General features: G+C 43.7%; 1 protein-coding gene across 1 annotated transcript in view; it reads right to left on the bottom strand.

Moving 5' to 3' along the window:
* LOC137362386 (probable G-protein coupled receptor 139) overlaps positions 1-23,868 on the bottom strand; it is an 81,045-nt gene that overhangs the window by 30,136 nt on the left and 27,041 nt on the right. Inside the window, exon 3 of the mRNA XM_068026796.1 lies at positions 21,905-21,912. Within this exon, the coding sequence (XP_067882897.1) occupies positions 21,905-21,912 (8 nt within the window). The remainder of the gene's footprint in view (positions 1-21,904; positions 21,913-23,868) is intronic.

The following is a 23,868-nucleotide window of genomic DNA, read 5'->3' as shown; positions in this document are numbered from 1 at the left end:
ACTTAACAAATCCATGCAGTCTGTGCTTGATTAATCTGAACCTTTCTAAATAACGTTTACTACTGTTTATCAGGAATTTATTTTACAATAATTTGCCTTCCACTGAAAAGCTGAAAGGCCTGTAATTACTCAGTCTATCCCTTTCTCCCTTTTTAATCAATGACACAACATTAGCAGTCCTCCAGTCCTCTGGCACCATTCCTGTCACCAGAGAGAATTGGAAAATGATGGTCAGCGCCTCGATTATTTCCTTCCTGGCTCCTCTGTGCAATCTGAGCCTGGCGAATTATCAGCTTTGAAAGATGCAAACCCCTTAACATTTCCTCTCACTATGTTTTTCCCATGCAATATTTCAAACCCCTCCTCCTTGTGACAATGTCTGACTCGTTCCCACTTCTGGAAAGGCAGATGCAATGTATTCATTATGAACCATGCCCATATCTTCCACCTCCACTTGGACGAAGAAGAAAGAGAGACAATCTAAACTACCGGATATAATTGTCACAGGGGGTGCAGAAACATAGAGATCTGGGGATGTTTCTGTGCACCAATCACTGAAAGAGGCAGGACAGGTTGAGATGGCGGTTAAAATGCATTAGTGGTCCTGGGACTTATAAAAAGAGACATAGAGTGCAAAAGCAAGAAAGATATGATGGACCTTTGTAAAACACTGGTTTCACCTCATCTGGAGTATTGTGTCCAATTCTGAACTCCACACTTTGGAAAGGATGTCGAGGCATTAGCGAGGATACAGAAAAGATTCACGAGAAATATTCCAGGGATCGGGGAGCTTCAGTTACGTGGATAGATTGGAGAAACTGGGGTTGTTCTCCATAGAGAAGAGAAACTTGAGAGGAGGTTTAGTAGAGGTGTTCAAAATCATGAGGATCCAGACAGAGTAAATGGACAGAAACTGTTCACATTGGCAAGGGTTCGAGAACCAGAGGACACTGATGTCAGGTGGTTGGTGAAGGAACTAAAGGCAATGTGAGGCAAAGTGTTTTTTTCTTACAGGGAGTGGTTGTGACCTGGATTGCACTGTCTGAGAGTGTGGTGGAAGCAGATTCAAACATAGCTTTCAAAAGGAAATTGGATAATAACTTGAAGGGAAAATATTTGCAGGCCTTCACAAAAAGGCAAATACAAGTTTGTTATTTTTTTCAGGTAAACTACAGTCAAAACCCATGGCAGTAATTAACAACCTAAGACAGATATCACCCATCTTAGAGACTGTGCGGCAAAGTGCACAACTCTTTCTCTTGCAGCTTTTGGTCGTCTATTTTTTGTTTGATCTCTCTCTCTCTCTTGTCTCTGGTTGTTTTTAGAAAATGTTCTGTCATATAATATCAAAGACAGGACTTATTTTATCCTGGCAGCATTCCGGTTATCCCTCCTCTCTCCCAATCAGTGATTAGTATTGTATTAAAGAACGCCTTTCTTAACCAACCAAGGATCATTCTGTGATGGTTGCTATTCTTTGTCATTGGCAAGAGTAGTATCCTTTTGATAAAGTTGACTGCTTTATCTCAATGCTTTCACATTTCGAGGCTCCTTATCTCAGTCCCAGACAAATATACGCAGAAGCTGTTTTCACTGTCTGCTCTCAAAGCCTTACCCTTTTGCTGTAAGTAAACATTTTAAAACTTGACAAAATCTCCCAGAATCCCTCTACCTTTACATCATGTCGAAACTGTGCCCTATTTCCTGCATTTTCCCACTTTACCACACTGCAAAGTATGTTTCTAATAAAGCGAAATATTAGTTTTAGTTGTTAGTTATAATAACTAGATATTAACAATGAGTACCCTGGCTAGTAGCTTTTAGTAAGCTAATAATCTGACATGGATGAGTGATTGGCCTGAGGCAGAGACAGAGGCAAGAGTTATTATGGAGGTGGAAGGAGGCGTCATTTCTGATGGAAGCAACATCAGGTCGGAAGCTCAGGTCAGGGATGACAGTGATCACATTTTACACATCATTACCCTGATGTAACAGCTCGGAATGGCGATGGAATCAATGACACGAGCATGGAGTTTGTGGTGGAACCAAAGATGGAGGCTTCGCTCTGCCCATGTTTATTTGGAGGAAATCGCAGATCATGGGAAACAGACTGTTGGAGTCCGATAGCACAGAGGCAGTGGAGGGTCACGAGATATTGATGGAGATCTGGAGCTGGGTATTGTCAGCACACATGTGGCAGCGAACCCCATATCTGTTCATGGTGTCGCCAGCTGGCAGTATATCGATGACGAAGAGGAGGAAAGAACAATGGAAAATTCTGGGACTCGAGGTAATAGTGTTGGTTTGGGAACAAAGGCCATTGCTGGCGATACTCTGGTTACAACCAGATCAGTCATATTGGAACCAGGCGGGGCCAGTCACGATGAAAGATTGCAATGCCAGAGATCTGGGGAGATCACACATGTTTGCTGGAGGTTTGGATGAGTGGCTGGAGATGAGTAGTGGTGAGGACATGGCAGGATTTTACCCGAATGATAAGAATTATGAATTTAACTACTTAACGGAGTGGGATTCAAAGCAGGTCAGTTAGGCTGAAGGTGTTGGACGAGATGTGAGTTGGACATGGAAGCAGGGATTTGGATCAGTTGATGGTGAGGGAAGGTGGAATTTGGGTGTCTGGTCAGCAGTGAATTGGAGCTCAGGAGTCAGGAGTTGGCACAGTTCCAATTTCACGGGAATCAAGAACCACTGTAGAACAAACAGGTAAATTTCTGCAGTGAAACAGTGGATTGAAGATTTTTTTAATGTTCTTTCATGTGATGTGAGCTCCGCTGGCAAGGTCAGCACTTGCTGCCCTTGATAGCTTGCTGGACCGTTTCAGAGGGCAGTTAGGTAACAGCCACATTGTTCTGGTTCTGTAGCCACATGTAGACCGGATCAGGTAAGAATGGCATATTTCCTTCCCTGAAATGAATTAGAGAACCAAATGGGTTAGTACAACAATCAATGGTAGTTTCATGCAACCATTAAAGAGACTAGCTTTCAATTGCAGACTTTTGTTCATTGATTGTATTTAAATTCCAGCAACTGCCATAGTTGGATTTGAACTGCCGTCACCAGACCATTGGGTTAGGCGTCTGGATTACTAGCCCAGTGATATTATCACAACTCCACTGGCTCCCACATGATGTGTACATTGTCTGCCCCCTAATATCACCAGCAGTAATTCTAGGCTGTAGCCCTGCGTGTGGTCCCGAATTAGAGACTCAACGTTCACATTTTAATTGGGAAAAGGCAGGAACAGAGTAAATTTTGTGGATTGATTTTGTCCCTGGATTCAGTGCACACTGAAGACAGATCAGGTACATTTATAATATAAACGCTAGGAGTGTACAAGGTCAATATGGAAAATGTAAATGATGCCACTCATAATTGTAGCACCCACCAGTATGAGTACAGATTTCAGGATTATTCCCGAGAGAGGTTTTCCTGAGAAAATGTAATTTGCATTGTAATGATTGTGTTTTAGCCACCATATTATATATAACAAAGCAAACGCTGCTAATGTAATGTGTTTGTACAGGTGAGTGTAAATAATACCAATGATCATGGTATAACTGTGTCAGGGGATACCTATTCCCTGTATAAATCAGGACGCATTGGAATCCATCAGCTCAGAATGCCTGTTGGAGCTCTGGGTTCTCGGATAACAGAACTCTGCTTCCGGCAGAAATGGGATATCCATTAATGCATCAGATACGACACATTTATTATCCCGTACTTGGAACAACTGGAGTTCCTGGTCAGCCTCTTTTCCAGCTTTTAATGGTGCAAATTGATGTGAACTGTGCTTCTGCTCTCCGTATTATTTCTCAATGTGTGTTTTACACAGCTGGCTATACACTTCCAACAATTGACGGATGGAATCTCCAAATTGTCTACTCTTTCAGTCTGACAGCAGCTACATTATGTCTTGAATGGTTTTGCTTCAAATTACAATGACATTGTTACTGGATTATTCTGTGTATTGAATGCACTTGAATGAGATGTGTCAGTTAGGATCAACATTCAGACCATCAGACCAATCAGACCCTTTGCAAGCAGTCAGAGGAAGGCGGAATCAAAGACAAGAGCAAAAGACAAGTCAGGGAATAAGAAACGTGATAGACAGAGAAATCAAGGGCTAGCATCAAACGGGGAACCAGTGAAAAATAGAAGAAAGGGGCCAAGTAATGTGAAAAAACAAGCCTTAAGGCTTTGTGCCTTAACGCGAGGAGCATCTGCAATTAAGTGCAAGAATTAATCCTGCAAATAGATATATATGGGTATGATATAGTCGTGATTACGGAGACATGGATTCAAGGTGACCAGGGATGGGAAATAAGCATCCAGGGGTATTCAGTATTTAGGAAGGGCAGACAAAAAGCAAAAGGCAGTGGAGTTGCATTGCTGGTTGCAGAGAACATTAATGCAACATTGAGGAAAGATATTAGCTCTGACGATGTGGAACATGTATGGGCAAAAAACGTTAGTGCGGGTTGTATATAGACCCCAAAACTGTAGTGGTGATGTTGGGAATGACATTAAACAGGAAATTGGGGCGCATGCGATAAGGGAACATCTGTAATCATGGCTGCTTTAATCTGCATATAGATTGGGCAACACCGAAGAGGAGGAATTCCTTGAATGTATACGGGGTGGCTTTCAGCACCAATATACTGAGGAACTAACTCGAGAACAGGCCATCCTAGACTGGGTATTGTGTAGTGAGAGAGGAGTAATTGACAGTCTAGTTGTGTGAGACCCCTTGGGGATGAGCGACCATAATGTGATAGAATTCTTCATCAAGATGGACAGTGATGTAGCTGATTCTGAAACTAAGGTCCTGAAACATAATAAAGGAAACTGCGAAAGTATGAAGGGCGAGTTTGTTATGATGGATTGGGAAACGTTACTTAAAGGGATGACGGTGGAAAGGCAGTGGCAAAAATTCAAAGAGAGCATGGATGAACTACAACAATTGTTTATCTCTGTCTGATGCAAAAGTCAAACGGGAAAGGTAGCCAAACCATGGCTTACAAGGGCAATCAGAGATGGTATTAGAACCAATGAAGAGGCATATAAATTCGCCAGAAAAAAAAACAAACCTGCGGATTGGGAGCAGTGTGGAATTCAGCAAAGGAGGATTAAGGGACTGATTAAGAAGGGGAAAACAGAGTACGAGAGCAAGCTTGCAGGGAACATAAAAACTGACTGTAAAATTCTATATAGGTCTGTGAAGAGAAAAAAATTAGTGGGACAAATGTAAGTCCCTTACAGTCTGAAACAGAGGAATTTATTATGTGGAACAAAGAAATGGCTGACCAACTAAATGCATACTTTGGTTCTGTCTTCACAGAGGAGGACACAAATATCATACCAGAAATGTTGGGGGACACAGGCTTTAGTGAGAGAGAGGAGCTGAAGGAAATCAGTATGAGTAGATAAATGGTGCTGGGGAAATTGATGGGACTGAAGGCAGATAAATCCCCAGCGAATGATGGTCTACATCCCAGAGTACTTAAGGAAGTGGTCCTAGAAATGGTGGAAGCATTGGTGGTCATCTTCCAAGATTTTATAGACTCTGGAACAGTTCCTACAGTTCGGAGTGTAGCTGATTTAACCCCACTGTTTAAAAACGGAGGTAGGGAGAAAGCAGGGAATGAAAGACCAGTCAGCTTGACGTCCGTAGTGGGGAAAATGCTGGAGTCCTTTATCAAATATTTTATAGCAGAGCACTTGGACAACAGTGGTACAATCGGACAGAGTCAGCATGGATTTATGAAAGGGAAATTATGCTTTCAAATCAGCTACAATTCTTCACGGATGTAACTAGTAGATTTGATGAGGGGGAGCCAGTGGATGTGGTTTATTTGTACTTTCAGAATGCTTTCCACACAGTCCCACGTAAGAGATTAACATGTAAAATTAAAGCGCATGAGATTGGGGTTAGTGTGTTGTGATGGATAGAAAATTAGTTGACAAACAGGAAACAAAGATAGGGATAAATGTATTTCGTTTCCAAATGGCAGGGACTGACTAGTGGGGTACTGCAGGGATCGGTGCTCGGACCACAGCTTTTTACAATATGTATTAATGATTTAGATGAGGAAACTAAATGTAAAATCTCCAAATTTGCAGATGACACAAAACTGGGTGGGAGGGCAAGTTATGACGAGGATGCAGAGCGGCGTCAGGGTGATTCGGACAAGTTGAGTGAGTGGGTAAATGCATGGCAGAAGAATTATAATGCGGATAAATGTGAGTTCATCCACTTTGGTAGCAAAAAACAGGAAGGCAGATTGTTATCTGAATGGCTCTAAACTGAGAGAGGTGAATATGCAACAAGAGCTAGGTGTTCTCGTACACCAGTCGCTGAATGTAAGCATGCAGGTCCAACAGGCGGTAAAAACGGTAAATGGCATGTTGGCCTTCATAGCGAGAGGATTCGACTATGCGAGCATGGATGTCTTGCTGCAATTATTCAGCGCCTTGGTGAGGTCACACCTGGAATATTATGTGCAGTGCTGGTCTCCTTATCTGAAGAAGGATGTTGTTGCTATAGAGGGAGTGCAGCAAAGGTTTTCCAGACTGATTCCTGGGATGGTGAGACTGACATATGAGGAGAGATTGAGTCGGTTAGGATTATATTGGTTGGAGTTCAGAACAGTGAAGGGGGGTTCAAATAGAAACCTATAAAATTCTAACAGGGCTTGACAAGGTAGATGCAGGAAGCGTGTTCCCGATGGCGGGGGAGTCCAGAACCAGGGATCATAGTCTAAGGATACGGGGTAAACCTTTCAGGACTGAGATAAGGGGAAATTTCTTCACAGAGAGAGTGGTGAACCGATGGAATTCGTTACCACAGAAAGCAGTTAAGGCCGAAACATTGCATGTTTTCAAGAAGGAATTAGATATAGCTCTTGGGTTTAAAGGGATCAGTGGATATGGGGCGAACGTGGGAACAGGTTACTGAGTTGGATGATCATGCATTATCATAATGAACGGCGGAGCAGGCTCGAAGGGCTGAATGGCCTACTCCTACTCCTATTTTCTATGACTCTATGTTTCATCAGGAGCTTTTAAATGTTTCATGATGTTGAACAAACCGGTCCTGGATTTATTAATGTATCTTTTTCGTTGATTATTAATGAGACATCTCATGGTCTTAGTGTTGCAAGGAATAGCACAATGTCCTCGCTCCCCCATAGCAAGGTTCAATTTAACTAGCAGTTCAAAGTATTTATTGGTTATCACTGTTATAAAATATTTTTTTTCCATTCACTGTGTGTCTGATGCTGCTTCAGATGTCTGGCTACTAAACTGTGTTTGCTGCTGACTCTTTCACATCTCCTTCTCTGCTTCAGTCTGGAACCTTCACTGTCACTTTATTACATTGTAAATATAAAACATTGATATGATGTTTTATTGGTTTATTTTCTATCAGTTGGAATCAAGAGTCTCCCATTTATCTGTACATTATTAGATGCACGCTGATGTTGGTGTTTATTAATTAAACAATCTCACATTCTAGCGGTGTACTTTATAATTCCAGGAGAAGGATTTTCAATGATTGTGAAGCTTGTCTGAAAGAAGCTTTTCATCCTGTTTATTCCATGCATGGTAGATGGGATGAAGAGTGCAGCTGAAGAGCAGGAGATCTGAGTGTTCTGTAGACACATTAAAATATGCACAGAGGTTTCACTATTGAACAAACTGCCTCTGTGAATAGAATCATTGAATACGGGCCTGGCGAACAGAACACATGCGTAGAATGTTAAGAATAAAACGTACACGAAAAGTAGCATTAAGTAACTGTTTGCAGGGTGTGAGTACTCCAGAGAGATAGGGTGGGAGACTGACAGAAGGAAGGGGAAAAGGAGCAGGGGAAACGAAAACGAGCGGAAGAGATAAACAAAAGTAAAGAGAAATATAATGAAGCAGCAGTGTGAATAAGTCACTATCATAAAGTGCTGGAATATCCAGAACAATTAGTGACAGAAACTGTGAGCTGAATGTATCTGTTATCAGATTGTGTTAATTTTACTGTTGGATTTGATCCTCTGTGTTTATTTCTGTCAGGTCTTCCTTTTTTATAGGAAGTTCCTATTCCTTACTGATTCACTGAATAAACAGAATAGTATCAGTTCTTTACCGATGGTAATTTATTATTTAAATACTGAAATTTAAAATCTCTGTTACTGCTGAAATCAATGAAAAGTGAGGCTGATATCAGAAATCTCTTTCAATTCATAGCTAATTGCCTGTACAAACTAAATGTATTGACTATATTGGATAACCAATGAACTGTTCGCCAACACCAATAACCACAGGGATAATTGTTTTAATGTATTAATTAAGTTCAGTTACTGGGATCCATAGACCTGATTTCCTCTAACACTCTGCTGCAGTCTCTCCTTGTGAATCTCAGCCTCTCCTCTCACTAGATTGAATCCTCAGTCTCCTCATCCATTGCTTCAGTTTATCCACTTTCCCAAACCATCTGCTCCTGTCTCCCTTCCAGATGCAACAGGTCCTTTTCTCTGTCTCACCACCAAATCTTATTCACTGGCTCCGCCGTCAGCTGCCGCGTCCAACCTGATAGGATCATAGGAACATAGGAGCAGGAGGAGGCCGTTCAGCCCTTCGAGCCTGCTCTGCCATTCTAGATCATGGCTGATACGAGCACTCAAAGCCAGCGCTGCAGTTTTAAGCCTTTTCCCATTAGACTACAGTCTTAGTCGGTTCTCTGACGCCAGAGCAACAAACCAGCTGCACTTCCCGCTGTCCACAAACCCCCCCGACAGTCTGGAGACAAATTCCGATTTACCCCATCTCTGTCAAACATTCTTCTCATTTACCTACCAACCCTGCATCCTCACTCAGTGCTTTCATTTGTTCCATTGCGAACTTTATTCACTTTCTGCATCAATTTCCCAATACATTAATAATTGTGCTTCACACATTTCACTGTGGCAAAGCCTTTCCCATGTCAATGAATCAGTTTTAACTGCTCGATGCAGCAACAAAGCTGTACATTTCAGCCCAGATTCTGTCAAACCGCTGCTTTGTCTCCAGGTCTGATCAGTAAGTTCTCTGCTTCCTTTTATCTCTCTTCCAGTTAACATTGTGGCGATTTTGATCCTGTCCCGAGAAAAACGCGGGCTCTCCAAATGTATCACTCTCTACCTGGGAATGGCAGTGGTTGATCGTTATAACTGGTCCAATATTGTAATGGATTGTTGGAATGTGTTTCCCAGATTCATTCCTGAGATTTATTCCCGTGTATTGTCTCATTGTCGTTCTAGGTTCTGCATCCACAGTTCTTTCTGTCTGGCTCACAGTCACTTTCACCTTTGATCGATTTGTGGCCATTTGTTGTGAGACGGTGAAAACAAAATATTGCAGTGAGAAAGCGGCGGATGTGGTTCTAGGAACACTGAGTGTGCTGGGTTGTTTACAGTCTCTCCCCTGGTACATTACACTGGAACAACAGTACATTATTGATAATGTTCCCATGGGTTTTGGCCATAAATCAAGCTTCTTTACTTCCCCCATAAGGGGAGATTTGAATGGTTTGACTGCAATTTATCCCCTTGTTTCCCGGGTTTTCTGATTTTACTGCTCAATGTTCTGACTGTCAGACGTATTTTATTCGCCAGTAAAGTCCGCAGGGGATTCCAGGGCCACAACAATGGAGAGAATCACAAGTACCCAGAGATGGAGAATCGGAGAAAATCAATCATTTTACTCTTCAATATATCTGGCAGTTTTATACTGTTCTGGGTGATTCGGGTTGTGTATAACATTTATGCGCATATTGCACATATTCTGTATTACTCGTCCTACACTGACCTCTCTTTATCCCAGAACAAGCATCAATAATGTTGTAGCTTCTCCGTTCCTGCACCAACACGTGTATTTACGGAGTGACCCAGACTAAATTCAGACAGGAGCTGAAGAGGCGGTGAAATACCCTCACAATCTCATTGCTAAATTAGTGAAATAATAGAAACTATGAACTATGAACATAGAAACACTGGAACTAAATCCCATTTCATATTCCATTCTCTGCATTCCACATAGAACAGAAAGTACATTTTACATTCACAGCACAGAGCCCTGAAATTATTTTAAATCTGATTCTGAGATTATAATATATGGATAATCTGATTTACTGAGGTTCTGCAGAAGATACATTATGTGTTTCTCAAAAAAGGCATCACTGAGACGGTCAGCTGGATTCAACTAAACCCACCCTGGACCCACAGCAAAATGGACAAAGCTGCATATCACAGTGATTGTGCAATTGTGGCAGGGGCAGCAACTGCAGTGAGACAGGGACACCAGCACATGGTGATGGTGAGGGGAGGGGGGTGGCAATAACTGCAGTGAGACAGAGACATCAGCACATTGAGATGGTGAGAAGCGACAGTAACTGCAGTGAAACAGGGACACCTGCACATGGAAATGGTGAGAGGGGACAGTCACTGCAGTGAAACAGGAACACCAGCACACGGAAATGGTGAGAGGGGACAGTAACTGCAGTGAAACAGGAACACCAGCACACGGAAATGGTGAGAGGGGACAGTCACTGCAGTGAAACAGGAACACCAGCACACGGAAATGGTAAGAGGGGACAGTCACTGCAGTGAAACAGGTACACCAGCAAATGGAAATGGTGAGAGGGGACAGCAACTTCAGTGAAGCAGGAACACCAGCACACGGAAGTGGTGAGAGGGGACAGTAACTGCAGTGAAGCAGGAACACCAGCACACGGAAATGGTGAGAGGGGACAGTAACTGCAGTGAAACAGGAACACCAGCACACGGAAATGGTGAGAGGGGACAGTCACTGCAGTGAAACAGGGACACCAGCACATGGAAATGGTGAGAGGGGACAGTAACCTCAGTGAAACAGGGACACCAGCAAATGGAGATGGCGAGAGGGGACAGTCACTGCAGTGAAACAGGGACACCAGCACATGGAAATGGTGAGAGGGGACAGTAACTTCAGTGAAACAGGGACACCAGCAAATGGAGATGGCGAGAGGGGACAGTCACTGCAGTGAAACAGGGACACCAGCAGATGGAGATAGCGAGAGGGGAGACAGTAACTGCAGTCAGAAAGGGATACCAGAAGATGGAGAAGGTGAGACGGGACATTAACAGCAGTGCGACAGGGATGCCAGAAGATGGAGATGGTGAGAAGGGGGCAGGAACCAAGTGCAGTGAGACAAGTATACCAGCAGCTGGAGATGTTGTGACAGAATAGTAACTGCAGTGAGACAGGGACACCAGAAGATGGAGATGTTGAGAGGGGGACTGTAAAAGCAGTGAAGCAGGTACACCAGCAGATGGAGATGGTAAGCGGGTGACAGTAACTGCAGTGAGCCAGTCACACAAGCATTTGGAGATGGTGAGATGGGCCAGTATCTGCAGTGAGACAGGGACACAAGCAGATGGAGATGGCGAGACAGAATAGTAACTGCAGTGAGATGGGGGCATCCGCAGATGGAGATGGTGAGAGGGGGCAGCAACTGCAGTGAGACAGGGGCACCAGCAGATGGATATGGTGAGAGGGGGCAGCAACTGCAGCGAGACAGGGACACCAGTCGATGGATATGGCGAGAGTTATGACATCGCTCACTTCTCTTTTTGTGCTGCTATCTTCTTTACGATCAGTGAGAGGAATTGAAGTATTGATCCAATTGTATTTTGATAGCGAATATTAAATCTGTTTCCACCAACCTGTCCTGCAGTCAATTTCAGACCAGAGCAACTTAATGTGAATTATTTCCCCTGATTCGCTCCTTGTATTGCTATCCCATTATTATTCATTTTAATTCTTTTCATTGCTTCCTGACCCCCGCGCATCATTACCCACCCACCACCACCCTCCGCTCCCCCCCCCACGCCCCCACCACCACCACAACCATCAAACTCTGCTGTTGGAAACAGTCTCTCCTCAATTATCCAAACTGAGTGAAAGAGTTTGAATGTTTTTATTGCTCCATGGCAGCTGCAGATTCGCTGGTACCTCCTGAAATTGGACAGTGATCAACATGTGAAAGAATCCCTCTGAATACTCCAGCAAAGCAGAAGACACAAACAGTGAAGATGGAAAGTTAAACAAGTGACACTTTATTGCAGCAGCAAAATCTCTTCCAGATTTTCGAGGTAATTATTGCTGAACTTTATAAAAACTGGAGGTGAAAAGTAAAAGAGCTTCCATACAATCTGTCGTCAGTGGTCGTTTTCCAACTTTGTAAGCCTTTGTAACATTAAACTGGTAAATGTAAAGAAAATTACTTTGAATGATTCTAGGCTAATACATAAATGTAACAACATCATATGAAATACCAATAATCATTTACAGATACAACTGTAAATAATGCATCTGAATTGCAGTGTGAAATGTCACCAGTTGTAGATGTTCTATTGGCTGCATCATTTACCAGGCTCTAGTTTGAGGGCTTGTCAGCCAATGGAACTGAGAAACCTAATAGAAACTATCTGTTCATCAAACTGCAGCAAACTGGCCTCTCCAGCAAAAACAATTTTGCAGAATTTTAAGGTAGTTATTGCTGCACTTGCTGTAAATTGGAGGTGTCTCGTGAAAGGCATTCAGTACAATTTGTGCGAAATGGCCATTTTCCAAACATGTCCCTCCAGGTTTGATATTGAAGCATTTATTTTAATTTTCTACATTCAGTTGTTACTGAGGTTTTGTGGGAGGGAGAAAAATGCACATAGACAGACAGGTTCCTGGGTTGTACCATTTACGACATTGGCTGAAATATCCCTCTCCCATTTCCTGTGTACACAGGGACTCACCTTGGACTGTCCCATACCTGGGAGGAAGTGTTCAAGTGGAGGAAGCTAAGAGATGGTTGGACGAGCTGTACTTTGGGAAGACTTGGTGTTTGAATGATAGGTTCTGGGACATATGAGGACAACATCAGGTCCCATTCTGTCTTTTTCATGCGATGTCTGAAGGTGTGTTTCTGCATCTCTGTCTCTGCGTTTCTGTGCCCAGGTGAATAGGAGCTGTCTACAGTGTGTGTGTGTGTGTGTGTGTGTGTGTGTGTGTGTGTGTGTGTGTGTGTGTGTGTGTGTCAGCGCGATTCCAGCTTGAATGACCATCTCTCTCTCTGTCCTACATTCACCTTTTAACCGAATTCCCACCCTCATCACACTCTGGCCAATGTTCATGCTCCCCCCACTTCCACCATGGACGAGCTGATGGTGGGAAGGGTTGAGAGTCCAACGATGGAGCAAAGGCTGCGCGGGATGGTAAGTATTAAATCTGTAATGTCCCTCACATTCTTTCTGCCTCCCTCATCTCAATATCTCTTTCCGTCTCTCTCTTTGTGTGTCTCTTTTCTCCCACTGTGTGTGCACTTCTCTCACTGTCTCAGTCTCTCTGTCTCCCTCTCAGGCTTTCCTTTCTTTCTTTTTTCTTTGGCCCTCTCACTCCCACTTTTTCTCTCTCTCTCTCCCTCTTTGTGAGTCTCTCTCTTTCGCTTCATTTCCCTCTCTCTCACTTTTAGGCTTCCCCTCCCTCTTTTTCTTTGACTGTCTCTTTCTTTCTCTTGCTTTCGCTCTTTCTGTCTCTTTCTCTCTCACTCTCAGTCTCTCTCTCTCTCTCTGTCTCTCTCTCGCTCTCGCAGACTCTCTGGTTGGCTCTTTCTCTCTTTCTTTCTCTGCGTTTCTTTATTTCTCTCTCACACTCTCAGGCTGCAAGTCTCTCATTCTCAGGCTTTTTTTTGTCTCCCTCTCTCTGTTTCTTTCTCTTTGCCTCTTTTGCTTTCTCTCTTTCTCGAGATTTTTATCTCTTTCTAGCTCTCTCTTTCTCTGACTTTATTTTTCTCCTGCTGTCTTTTCCCCTCTTCTTTGGCTCTGTCGCTTCTCTGGATTTCTATCTATTTTTTTTCTCCCTCCAACTCCTTCACTCTTTTCTCAGCTTTGTCCTCGACTCTTCATCTCTCGACCTCAGTATTTCTTTTCTTTTTCTGCCTTTTTGATGCCTCTTTGTAGTTTTTTTTCTTTCATTCGGTCCTTCTTTCTTTCTTTGGCTCTTTCTCTATTTCATTTGCTCTTTTGCTCTCTCTCTCTCTATCTGACTTTCTCTTTTACTCAATCTCAGTAGCTTCATTTCTGGTTCTTTATCTGTCTCAATGGCTTTCCCTTTAGTTGTTTCTGTGACTCTCTCTCTCTCTCTCTCTCTCTCTCTCTGGTCTTGTCTGCAGCTGTTTCTCTGAATTCTTTTCTCTGGCGTTCTCTTTCTCTCTGGCTCTGTCTCGGCGGCTTTTCCAGTCTTTCTAGATTTCTTACACCACTCCCACACACGGAGAATGTGGGTGCTCCACGCCCCCAATCTACCCCAGCAAAATTCTCCTCCACAAATCCCTCCGCAAATCCACCCCCTCAACCTCCCCACCCCCACCCCCCACAATGCGTTGCATTTTGGAAGGAAGGCTGAGGAGAAGCGATATAAACTAAATGGTACAATGTTAAAATGGGTGCAGGGACAGAGAGATCTTGGATTTCATTTGTGTCACTTTTTAGATCTTGAAGATTCAATTTGGAGCTTGGTATCTTGTCAGTTGAATTTAGCTTCATCCAGATAAGTGTTCGCAAACGTGTTGGAAAATGTGTCAAAAGCTGTTTCCATTCAGACATTCCTGCATTGTGGAAGTGTGAGCTATCTTTGCAGAGACAGGAAATAGGGGTGTTTGAATTGACTTGCAGGTTTTGGTTGATGCAATAAGGTGAGAATTTGAATTGTGTCCCTTGCAGATCCACAGAATTGAAGGTATTTACAGAACACCGTATGAAGTAGTTTACCAATTTCTGACAAACGTCAAAAACTTCAGACACTTGGAAGAAGAGGAGAAGGAAACAATATACAAAACCTGAGACAGACAGACAATAGCAGTAAGAAAATTAACATATTTTCCTGGTTTTAATTTGAAGGCCAGAACTGATGATTGAAAAAGCAGGAGTTTAAATCCCACGCTGGGCTGTTGTGAATTTGAATTATGTTTTTTTTTTCCTTTTAAAAAAGCATAAATCTGGAATTTAAAAAAAAAGCTTTAGGATGGAATAATTCACTCCTGTCTACTCGTGCTAAACCCGTGTGTGTCTCAGTTTTGCTGTATTTATTAACAATTTAAGATGATGGGGTAGAATGCCACATACCCATGTTGCTAATGACACATAACTAGGCAGCATTGAGAGAAGTGTAGCTGGAAGCATCAAATTACAAAGGGATATTAATATCTGAAATGAATGGACAAAACTGTGGTAGATAGATTTCAATGTCAGCAAAAAGTTTAGAACAGAATACTTTATAAATGGTGAAAAGCTAGAAACACTGGGGATCCAATTAGACTTGGGTCGTCCATGTCCATTTGAATGCAGCGTAGATTTGCCAGAATTATAATTGGACTCCAAGGGATAAATTACGAGGTGATATTATACAAACTAGGGATGCATTCCATGGAATTTAGGCTAATCAAGGTGATTTGATCAAAGTTGTTGAAATATTAAGGGGAACGGATGGCGTAGTTTCAGCAGCTTGGGGACATAGGAACAGGACTAGGCCATCAGCCCATCCTGCCTGTTTCGCCATTCAATACTATCTTGGCAGGTCATCCACCTCAATGCCGCTTTGCCACATTATCCTCATATCCCTTTATATCACTGGTATTTAGAAATCTGTCACGATCTGCTTCAAACATACTCAATGACTGAGCTTCTACAGACCTTTGGAGTGGAGAAAACCAAAGATTAACAACCCTCTGAGTAAAGAAATATCTCTTCATCTCTATCCCAAGTGGCTTCCCAGTTTTTTTGAAATTGTGTCCCCTGGTTCTACACTCCTGACCAGGGGAAACATCTTACCTGCATCTACGCTGTTGATCCCTGTAAGTATTTTGTAGGTTTCAATAAAATCACCTCTCATTCGTCTAAACTCCAATGAGTATCGGCCCAACCTGTTCAACCATTCCTCACAAGACAACGACTTCATCCCAGGAATCAGCCTAACGAACCTTCTCTGAACTGATTCCAATGCATCCAGGCCTGACCATTTATTCACTTTCAAAGAGGCCAAACCTTCATATTTCCCCTCTCACTCTGTTTATCCCATCCAATATTTCACACCCCTCCTCTTTAACTACAATGTCTGCATCATTCCCCCTCTTATACAAAGACAGACACAAATTATTCATGACGAACACCATTCCCGCATCTCCAACCTCCATACACACATCCCCTTTTTGGTCCTGAATACACTATCCTTAGTTATCCTCTCGCTCTTCATGCATTTATAAAACGTCTTTGCATTATATTTGATTTTACTTGGTAATATTATTTTCCGACTGCCTCTTAGCTTTCCTAATTTGCTTTTTAATTTCTCCCTTCAACTTTCTTAACTGCTCTCAGTTTTCTGTGGTATTGAGCTCTCGGTATCTGGCATAAGCTTCCCTTTTGTACCTTATCCTACCCGGTTTGCTCCTTGATTTCCAGGGGACTCTATATTTGTTCTTGTGGGAAAATATTTGTTATCAATCCTCACTAATTCTCATTGCACTGACAACTTGATGTAGCTGTTTCCAATTCACTTTGCTAAACCGTCCCTTCCCTGGAACTCGCATCTCCTCTGATCCCCCTGAAGATCCCACATATCCTTCCTAATGTATTGTGTCCAGAACTGGATGCAGTATTCTAGTTGTGGCCCAACGAGAGCTTTGTAAAGGTTCAGCATAACTTGCATGCTTTTGTACTCACAACAATTTATCAAAGCCCAAGATCCCATATACTTTGCTGACGACTCTCTACATAAGACCTGCCACCTTCAAAGATGTAAGTACATGTACCCCCCGATCCCTCTGTCGCTGCACACTCGCTAAAACTGTACTATTAAGTCTATATTGTCTCGCTCTGTCTCTTCTGCCAGAGAGAGGGCAGGGATGGCGCGCGGGGTGGGGGGGAGGGTGGATTAGCTGGAGAGGAGAGAGTGGGGGAGAGAGAGCGAGGGGATGAGAGAAAGACGGGGGAAGAGATGGGGACAGAGAAAGAGAGTGTGACAGAGAGGAAGAGAGGGTGGAACAGAGGCGGGAAAGAAAGGGATGAGAGGAGGAGGGGAGGAGAAAGAGAGAGAGGGCAGAAAGAGAGAAAGATCTGGGAAGAGAAAGCAGGGGAGAGAGAAGGCGAGAGAGAGGAGGTGTTATGGCCATGTGATAAAGGTGTCTACGGGTCTGTTACTGTCTTCACCTGGTCTTATAGTAACAGCGTTTAATTTTAAACACGCTGTGTTTTGTGTTCGCCCTTGGTGAATCCTTGTACATCGCTTTCCAATGATTGGGCAATAAAATGAGCACAAACATGCTTTCTTAGGTTTAAAGAAGAAAAATGAAATTTATTGAACCATAAACATAAACACTAATATGGTTAACGCCTCCGGATATACGGCGCACCCACGCTATCATGCACACACAATATAAACATCCAAATAGGGACAAAAAAGAGCAGAAGGAAAGATAAGTAAAATAGTTAGAGGCAATATCTTGTTACTGTTTCTCGATCTCGCTGAAGTCCTTGTTTGAAGCTATGGTCTTGCGTTTCGTTGGGGCCCAGTGTTCCTTTTAAACCTGGTTCACGTAGGCGACATTTTCTCTCTTTGAAGTTATATTTCTTCTTTGGTTTCCGAAGCTGGTGACAGCGAAATGAGGGCAGATTGGTGAGAGGTCTTATAAAACCAGGAGCCAGGAGTTTACTCAGTTCGAATCCTTTGTTGGAAGTTCAAATCTCAACAGCCAGCTTGTAATATGACTATGTTCAGTATGGAGAAGGACGATGTAGATGTAAGCATCAAGAAGGGAGATTGTGATATACTTGAACAAATTAGCATTGAAAGGGGGAGGTATTAGCGGTTTTAGCAGGCTAAAAAGTGGAAGGATTCCCAAGCCTAGCTGAGGTGTATCCCTGGCTGCTACGTGAGGCAAGGGAGGAGATAGCAGTGGTTCTGACACAGATGTATAAATCCTGTTTGGCCACAGGAGAGATACCAGAGGACTAGAGGACTGCGAATGTGTCACCATTATTCAACGGTAGCAGGGTTAAACCAGGTAATTACAGGCCAGTGGTCTGAACAACATCAGTGATACGGAAAATATTGCAACAAAATTCTGAGGGACAGGATTAATCTCCACTTGGAGAAGCAGGGATGAATCAAGAATAGTCCGCCGGCGTTATCAGGGGCTGATAATGTCCAACTAACTTGATCGGATTTTATCAGGTGACGAGATGTGTAGATAAGGGTAAAGCAGTTGCTGAAGTCTCCATGGACCTCAGTAATGCTTTTGATAATGTCCCAAATGGGAGATTGGTCAAGAAGGTAAGAGGCCATGGGATCCAGGGCAATTTTGCAAATTGGATCCAACTGTAGATTAGTGGCAGGAAGCAGAGGGTGATGGTTGAGGGTTGTTTTTTCGATTGGGAAGCCTGTGGCCATTGGTGTACTGCAGGGATCGGTGCTGGGACCCTTGCTGTTTGTAGTGCACCTTCATGATTTAGACGTGAATAGGAGGTATGATCAGTCAGTTCGCAGATGACACGGAAATTGATGGTGTCGTAAATAGTAAGGAGGAAAGCCTTAGGCTGCAGTACGATATAGATGAGATGGTAAGATGGGCAGAGCAGTGGAAAATTGAACGTAATCGTGAGAAGTGTGAGGTGATGCATTTTGGAAGTAATAAAAACAAAAGGAAATATACCCTAGGAAGTACAGAGTGCCAGAGTGACCTTGGTGTACCTGTCCATAGATCACCAAAGGCAGAAGCCCAGTTAGATAAGGTAGTTCAGAAGGCATATGGGATACTTGCCTTTGATAGCCTAGACATAGAATATAAGAGCAGGGAGGTTATGATGGAGCTGTATAAAACGCTAGTTCGACCACAGCTGGAGTACTGTGCACAGTTCCGGTCGCCACACTATATGGAGGATATGATTGCACTGGAGAGGGTGCCGAGGAGATTCACCAGGATGTTGCCTGGGCTTGAGCATTTCAGCTATCAAAATAGACTGGAGAGGCGAGGGTTGCTTTCCTTAGAGCAGAGAAGGTTGATTGGGGACCTGAGTGCGGTATACAAAATTATGAGGGGCATAGATAGGGTGGATACGAAGAAACTTTTCCCTCAACGGACGTGTCAATAACCAGGGGGCATAGATTTACTGTAAGGGGCAGAAGGTTTAGAAGGGATCTGAGGAAATAATTTTTCACGCAGAGAGTACTGGAAATCTGGAACACGCTTCCTGAAGGGGTGGTATAGGCCAGAACCCTCGCAACATTTAAGAAAAATTTAGATGAGCACTTGGAACGCCAAAGCATACACGACTACGGTCGAAGTGCTGGCAAATGGGATTAGAAGAGATAAGTGCTTGAAGGTCAGCATGGACACGATGGACCAAAGACCTATTTCTGTGCGGTATATCTCTATGCCTTTATGACATAAACTGGTCTGACCGTTTCTTCTCTGTATTGGGGACGCAACGACTGGATCTCTTTTGTTCCATCACTGATAGTAATATGCAAATATCCTTACAGTCAGGGGTTTGCAATTTTAAGTTTTAATGTTCATGTGACGAAATCATGTGTGCATCAGTCTTGGCAGGTGGGGTTTTGCCTGACAGGGGGTGGGGTTTGGGGGGTGGGTGGACAGGAAGAGAGAGAAGGGGAGAGGGAGATCTGCAGAGAGAGAGGGGAGGAGGCAGAGAAGGGAGGAGGGACAGAGAGAAACAGCGAGTCGAACAGACAGAGAAGGGGAGTGGAGCGGGGGCAGAGAGATAGAGTGGAGGGTGTTTGGGGAGATAGAGGGTCGGGGAGAGAGTGGGAGAGGGAGGGGAGAGCAGAGAGAGAGAATAGAGGGTGGGTGGGGAGAGAGATGTGAGGTGAAGAGAGAGGGTGGGGACGAGAGGGGGAGGGAGAGGGAACAAGAGAGAGAGGGGATGAATGAGAGAAGGGGAAAGAGAGGGAGAAGAGATAGAGGGGAGAAAAGTGGGAGCAGAAAAAGAGGAAGAGGGAGAGACAGAGCACAGCACAGAGAAAGGAGCAGAGAGAGAGGGGGCAAAGAGTAAAAGAGGGGGCAGACAGGTGGTACAGAGTGAAGTACAGAGAAGCAAGAGAGAGGGAGTGGAGAGAGAGAGGGGCGAGAGAGAGAGAGAGTGTGGAGTCAGAGAGGAAGAGAGGTACACTGCGAGCAAGGACGACACAGAGGGGAGGGGAACAACACAGAGAGGGGGACCAACACAGAGAAGGGGTAGACAGAGATAGAGAGAGAGGGAAAGACTGATCAAAATCACTCCTGACTGTTCCTCCATCGTCAGGTCAGAGGTGGGAATGTTCACTGATGCTCAGCACTATTTGTGACTCCTCAGATACCGAAGCAGTCCGTGCCTAGGTGCAGCAGGGCATGGAGAACATTCACGCTTGGGATGATACGTAGCAAGTGACATTTGCATCACACAAGTGCCAGACAATGGCCATCTCCAAAAAGAGAGAATCCAAACATCTCCCCTTGATATTCACTGGCATTACCATTTCTGAAACCCCACTATCAGCATCCTGGGGGATACCATTGACCTGAAACTGAACTGGACCAGCCACATAAATGCCGTGGCTACAAGAGCAGGTCGGAGGCTAGGAATTCTGCAGTATGTAACTCATTGCCTGTCTCCCCAATGCCGGTCCACCATCTAGAAGAAACAAGGCAGGGTTGTGATGGAATACTCTCCCCTTGCCCTGATGGGTGTAGGCCCAAAACACTCAAGGAGCTCGCCACCATCCAGTACAAAGAACTCCTCTTGGTCGGCAACCCATCCACGAACATTCACTCCGTCCACCACCAATGCACAGTGGCAGCAGTGTGTACTATATGCAAGATGCACTGCAGCAACTTATTAAGGCTCCGAAAACAGCAATTTCAAAATGCGCGCCCATAAGACCAGACAAGTTAGGAGAAGATGTAGGCAATTCGGCCCATCGAGCCTCCTCCGCCATTCAATAAGATCATAGATGATCGATTTCAATCTCGAATTTCATCCTCCCATCTGCAGTCGATAATAGTTCATTCCCTTGCCTAACAAGAATCTATCGACATCCGCTTTAAATTATTCAATCACCACGCCTCCACAACCTTCTGAGGCACCTAACTGCAAAGTCGCAAACCCTCTGAGAGAAAAAAAATCTCCTTGCCTCTGTCTTATCAGGGTGACCCCTTATTTTGAAACAGCGCCCCCTTGTTCTGGGCTCACCCACAAGAGGAAATATCCGTTCCACATCGATCTTGTCAAGACCGTTAGGATCTTCCATACTTCAATCAAGTCTCCCCTCACTCTTCTAAACTCAAGTGAAAACAAGCCCAGTCTGTCCAGCCTTTCCTCATCGGATAACCCGTTCATTCCCAGTATCAATCTAGTAAACCTCCTCTGAACCGCCTCCAACGCATCCATATCCTTCCTTAGATAAGGAGATCAAAACTGCACACAGTATTCGAGATGTGGTCGCACCAATGCCCTGTATAACTGAATCATAACATCTTTACCTTGATTTCAATTCCTCTTGTAATGAAGGATATCACTCCACTGACCGACTTTATTACTTGCTGCACCTGCAAACTAACTTGTTGTGACTCATGCACTGGAAAACCTAGATCCCTCTGCACATCAGAATTCTGCAGTAGTTCCCCGCTTAAGCCAAACTTGGTGTTTTTATCTTCCTGCCAAAGTGAACGACGTCACATTTTCCCACTTTATACTCCATCTGCCAGATTTTTTGCCTACTCACTCAACCTAACTATATCGGTCTGCAAGCTCTATATGCCCTCTTCACAACTTACTTTCCTACCTTGGTTTATGTCATCTGCAAATTTAGCTACCTTGCCACCGCACCCCTCATCGAAGTGACTGATGTAAATTGTAAAAGGTTGAGGCCGCAACAGGATTCCACTGGTTACATCCTGCCAATCAGAAAAGGATCAATTTATGCATGCTCTCTGTTTTCTTCCAGCGAGCTAATCTTACATCCATGTTAATATACTACCCCCTACACCGTGAGCTCTCACTTTGTGCAATAACCTTTTATGTGCCACCCTGTCAAATGCCTTCTGCTAATCCAAGTGCAGTACATCAGGGGGGTTCCTCTTCATCCACAGCGCATGTCACTCCTTCAAAGAACTCCGATAAATTGGATAAACATAATTTCCTCTTCACAAAACCATGCTGACTATTCTCGATTACCTTGAGTTTTTCTAAGTGCCCAGCTATAACCTCCTTAATGATCGATTCCAACAGCTTCCCCACGACAGACGTCAAGCTAACGGGCCTATAGTTTCCTGTTTTCTGCCTCCCCACCCTCTTGAATAGTGGGGTTATATTTGCTACTTTCCATTCTGGTGGATCCTTTCCATCAAGTGAATTTTGCAACACTAACACCAACACATCTACTACCTCTTTAGCACCTCTTTTAAGACCCTCAGATGAAGCCCATCAGGACCAGGGGACTTGCCAGGCCACAGCTCCATCACTTTGCTCAGTACTGCTTTCCTGGTGATTGTAATTTCAGCAGTTCCTCTCTTCCTTCCACCTTCTGATTTGCAGCTATTACCAGAATGTTTTTGTATCCTCTATTGTGAACATAAAAATAAAATATTTGTTCATTTCTTCCGCTGTTTCCTCATTGTCTGCTATTAACTCACAATTCTCACTCTCTAGAGCAACTACACTCACTTTACTTACTCTTTTCCTTTTTAAATACCTGTAGAAACTCTTGGTATTTGGGTTAACATTTCTAGCTAGCCTCCTTTCATGCTCTAATTTCTTCCTCCTGATTAACCTTGTAGTCACGATCTGCCATTCTTGATATTTTGACCATCCACTCATTTTTGCACACTTATATGCTTTTTCATTAAGCTTGATGGTTTCCTTAACTTCCTCAGTTAAAGACAGATGTGGGTCCTCCCCTTAGAATCTTTCTTTACACAAGGCATATACATATTCTGAGTATTTTGAAATATCCCCTTAAATATCTGCCACTACTTCTCGATTAATCTATCAGCTAGCCTAGTAGCCAAGTTATTTCAGCCAGTTCAGCTTTCATGCAAACGTAGTTGCCCTTCGTTAAGTCTTAGACAAACTGCTCCCTCTTTCAAACTGGATGCAAAATTCAATCATATTGTAGTCACTGCGAGCGAGATGTGCCTTTACTTTGCGGTCATTAATTAATCATGTCACATTACACAATGCCAAGTCTAATATAACCTGCTCTCTGGTTGTTTCCAGATAGATAGATAGATAGATAGATAGATAGATAGATAGATAGATAGATAGATAGATAGATAGATAGATAGATAGATAGATCGATAGATAGATGGATGGATGGATGGATATTAAAAAAAACACTGCAGATGCTGGAAATCTGGAATAAAAACAAGAAATGCTTGAAATACTCAGCAGGTCTGGCAGCATCGGTGCAGAGAGAAGCAGAGTTAACGTTTCAGGTCAGGTACTCTTGCAAAGGGCTCCATTTTATTCCCTTATGCCCCCACCTCAATGAATTCCCTGCTCGGCATGATGTTGAGCTCTTCGTAGATCACCTGCGCCTCCTGGCTCACTTCTTTAACCAGGAGTTGTCCCCGCGACCAGCGGACCCTTTCACGCGCCTCCAGCATTCCCCGTCCACCTGGACCCCTCCCTCTGACCTCTTACCCGCTCTTCATTTTTCATTGAAACCAGTCGGCGAGGCATCGGCCGTCTCAATTTCTCTGCCCCCTCACTCCCTCTAACCTGCCCCCCTCTAAACTTG

This window comes from Heterodontus francisci, unplaced genomic scaffold (genome assembly GCF_036365525.1).
Source record: "Heterodontus francisci isolate sHetFra1 unplaced genomic scaffold, sHetFra1.hap1 HAP1_SCAFFOLD_56, whole genome shotgun sequence".
NCBI classification, from domain to species: Eukaryota; Metazoa; Chordata; class Chondrichthyes; order Heterodontiformes; family Heterodontidae; genus Heterodontus; species Heterodontus francisci.
Note: the sequence above shows the minus strand (reverse complement) of the source record. Positions and strands in the feature narration are given on the sequence as shown.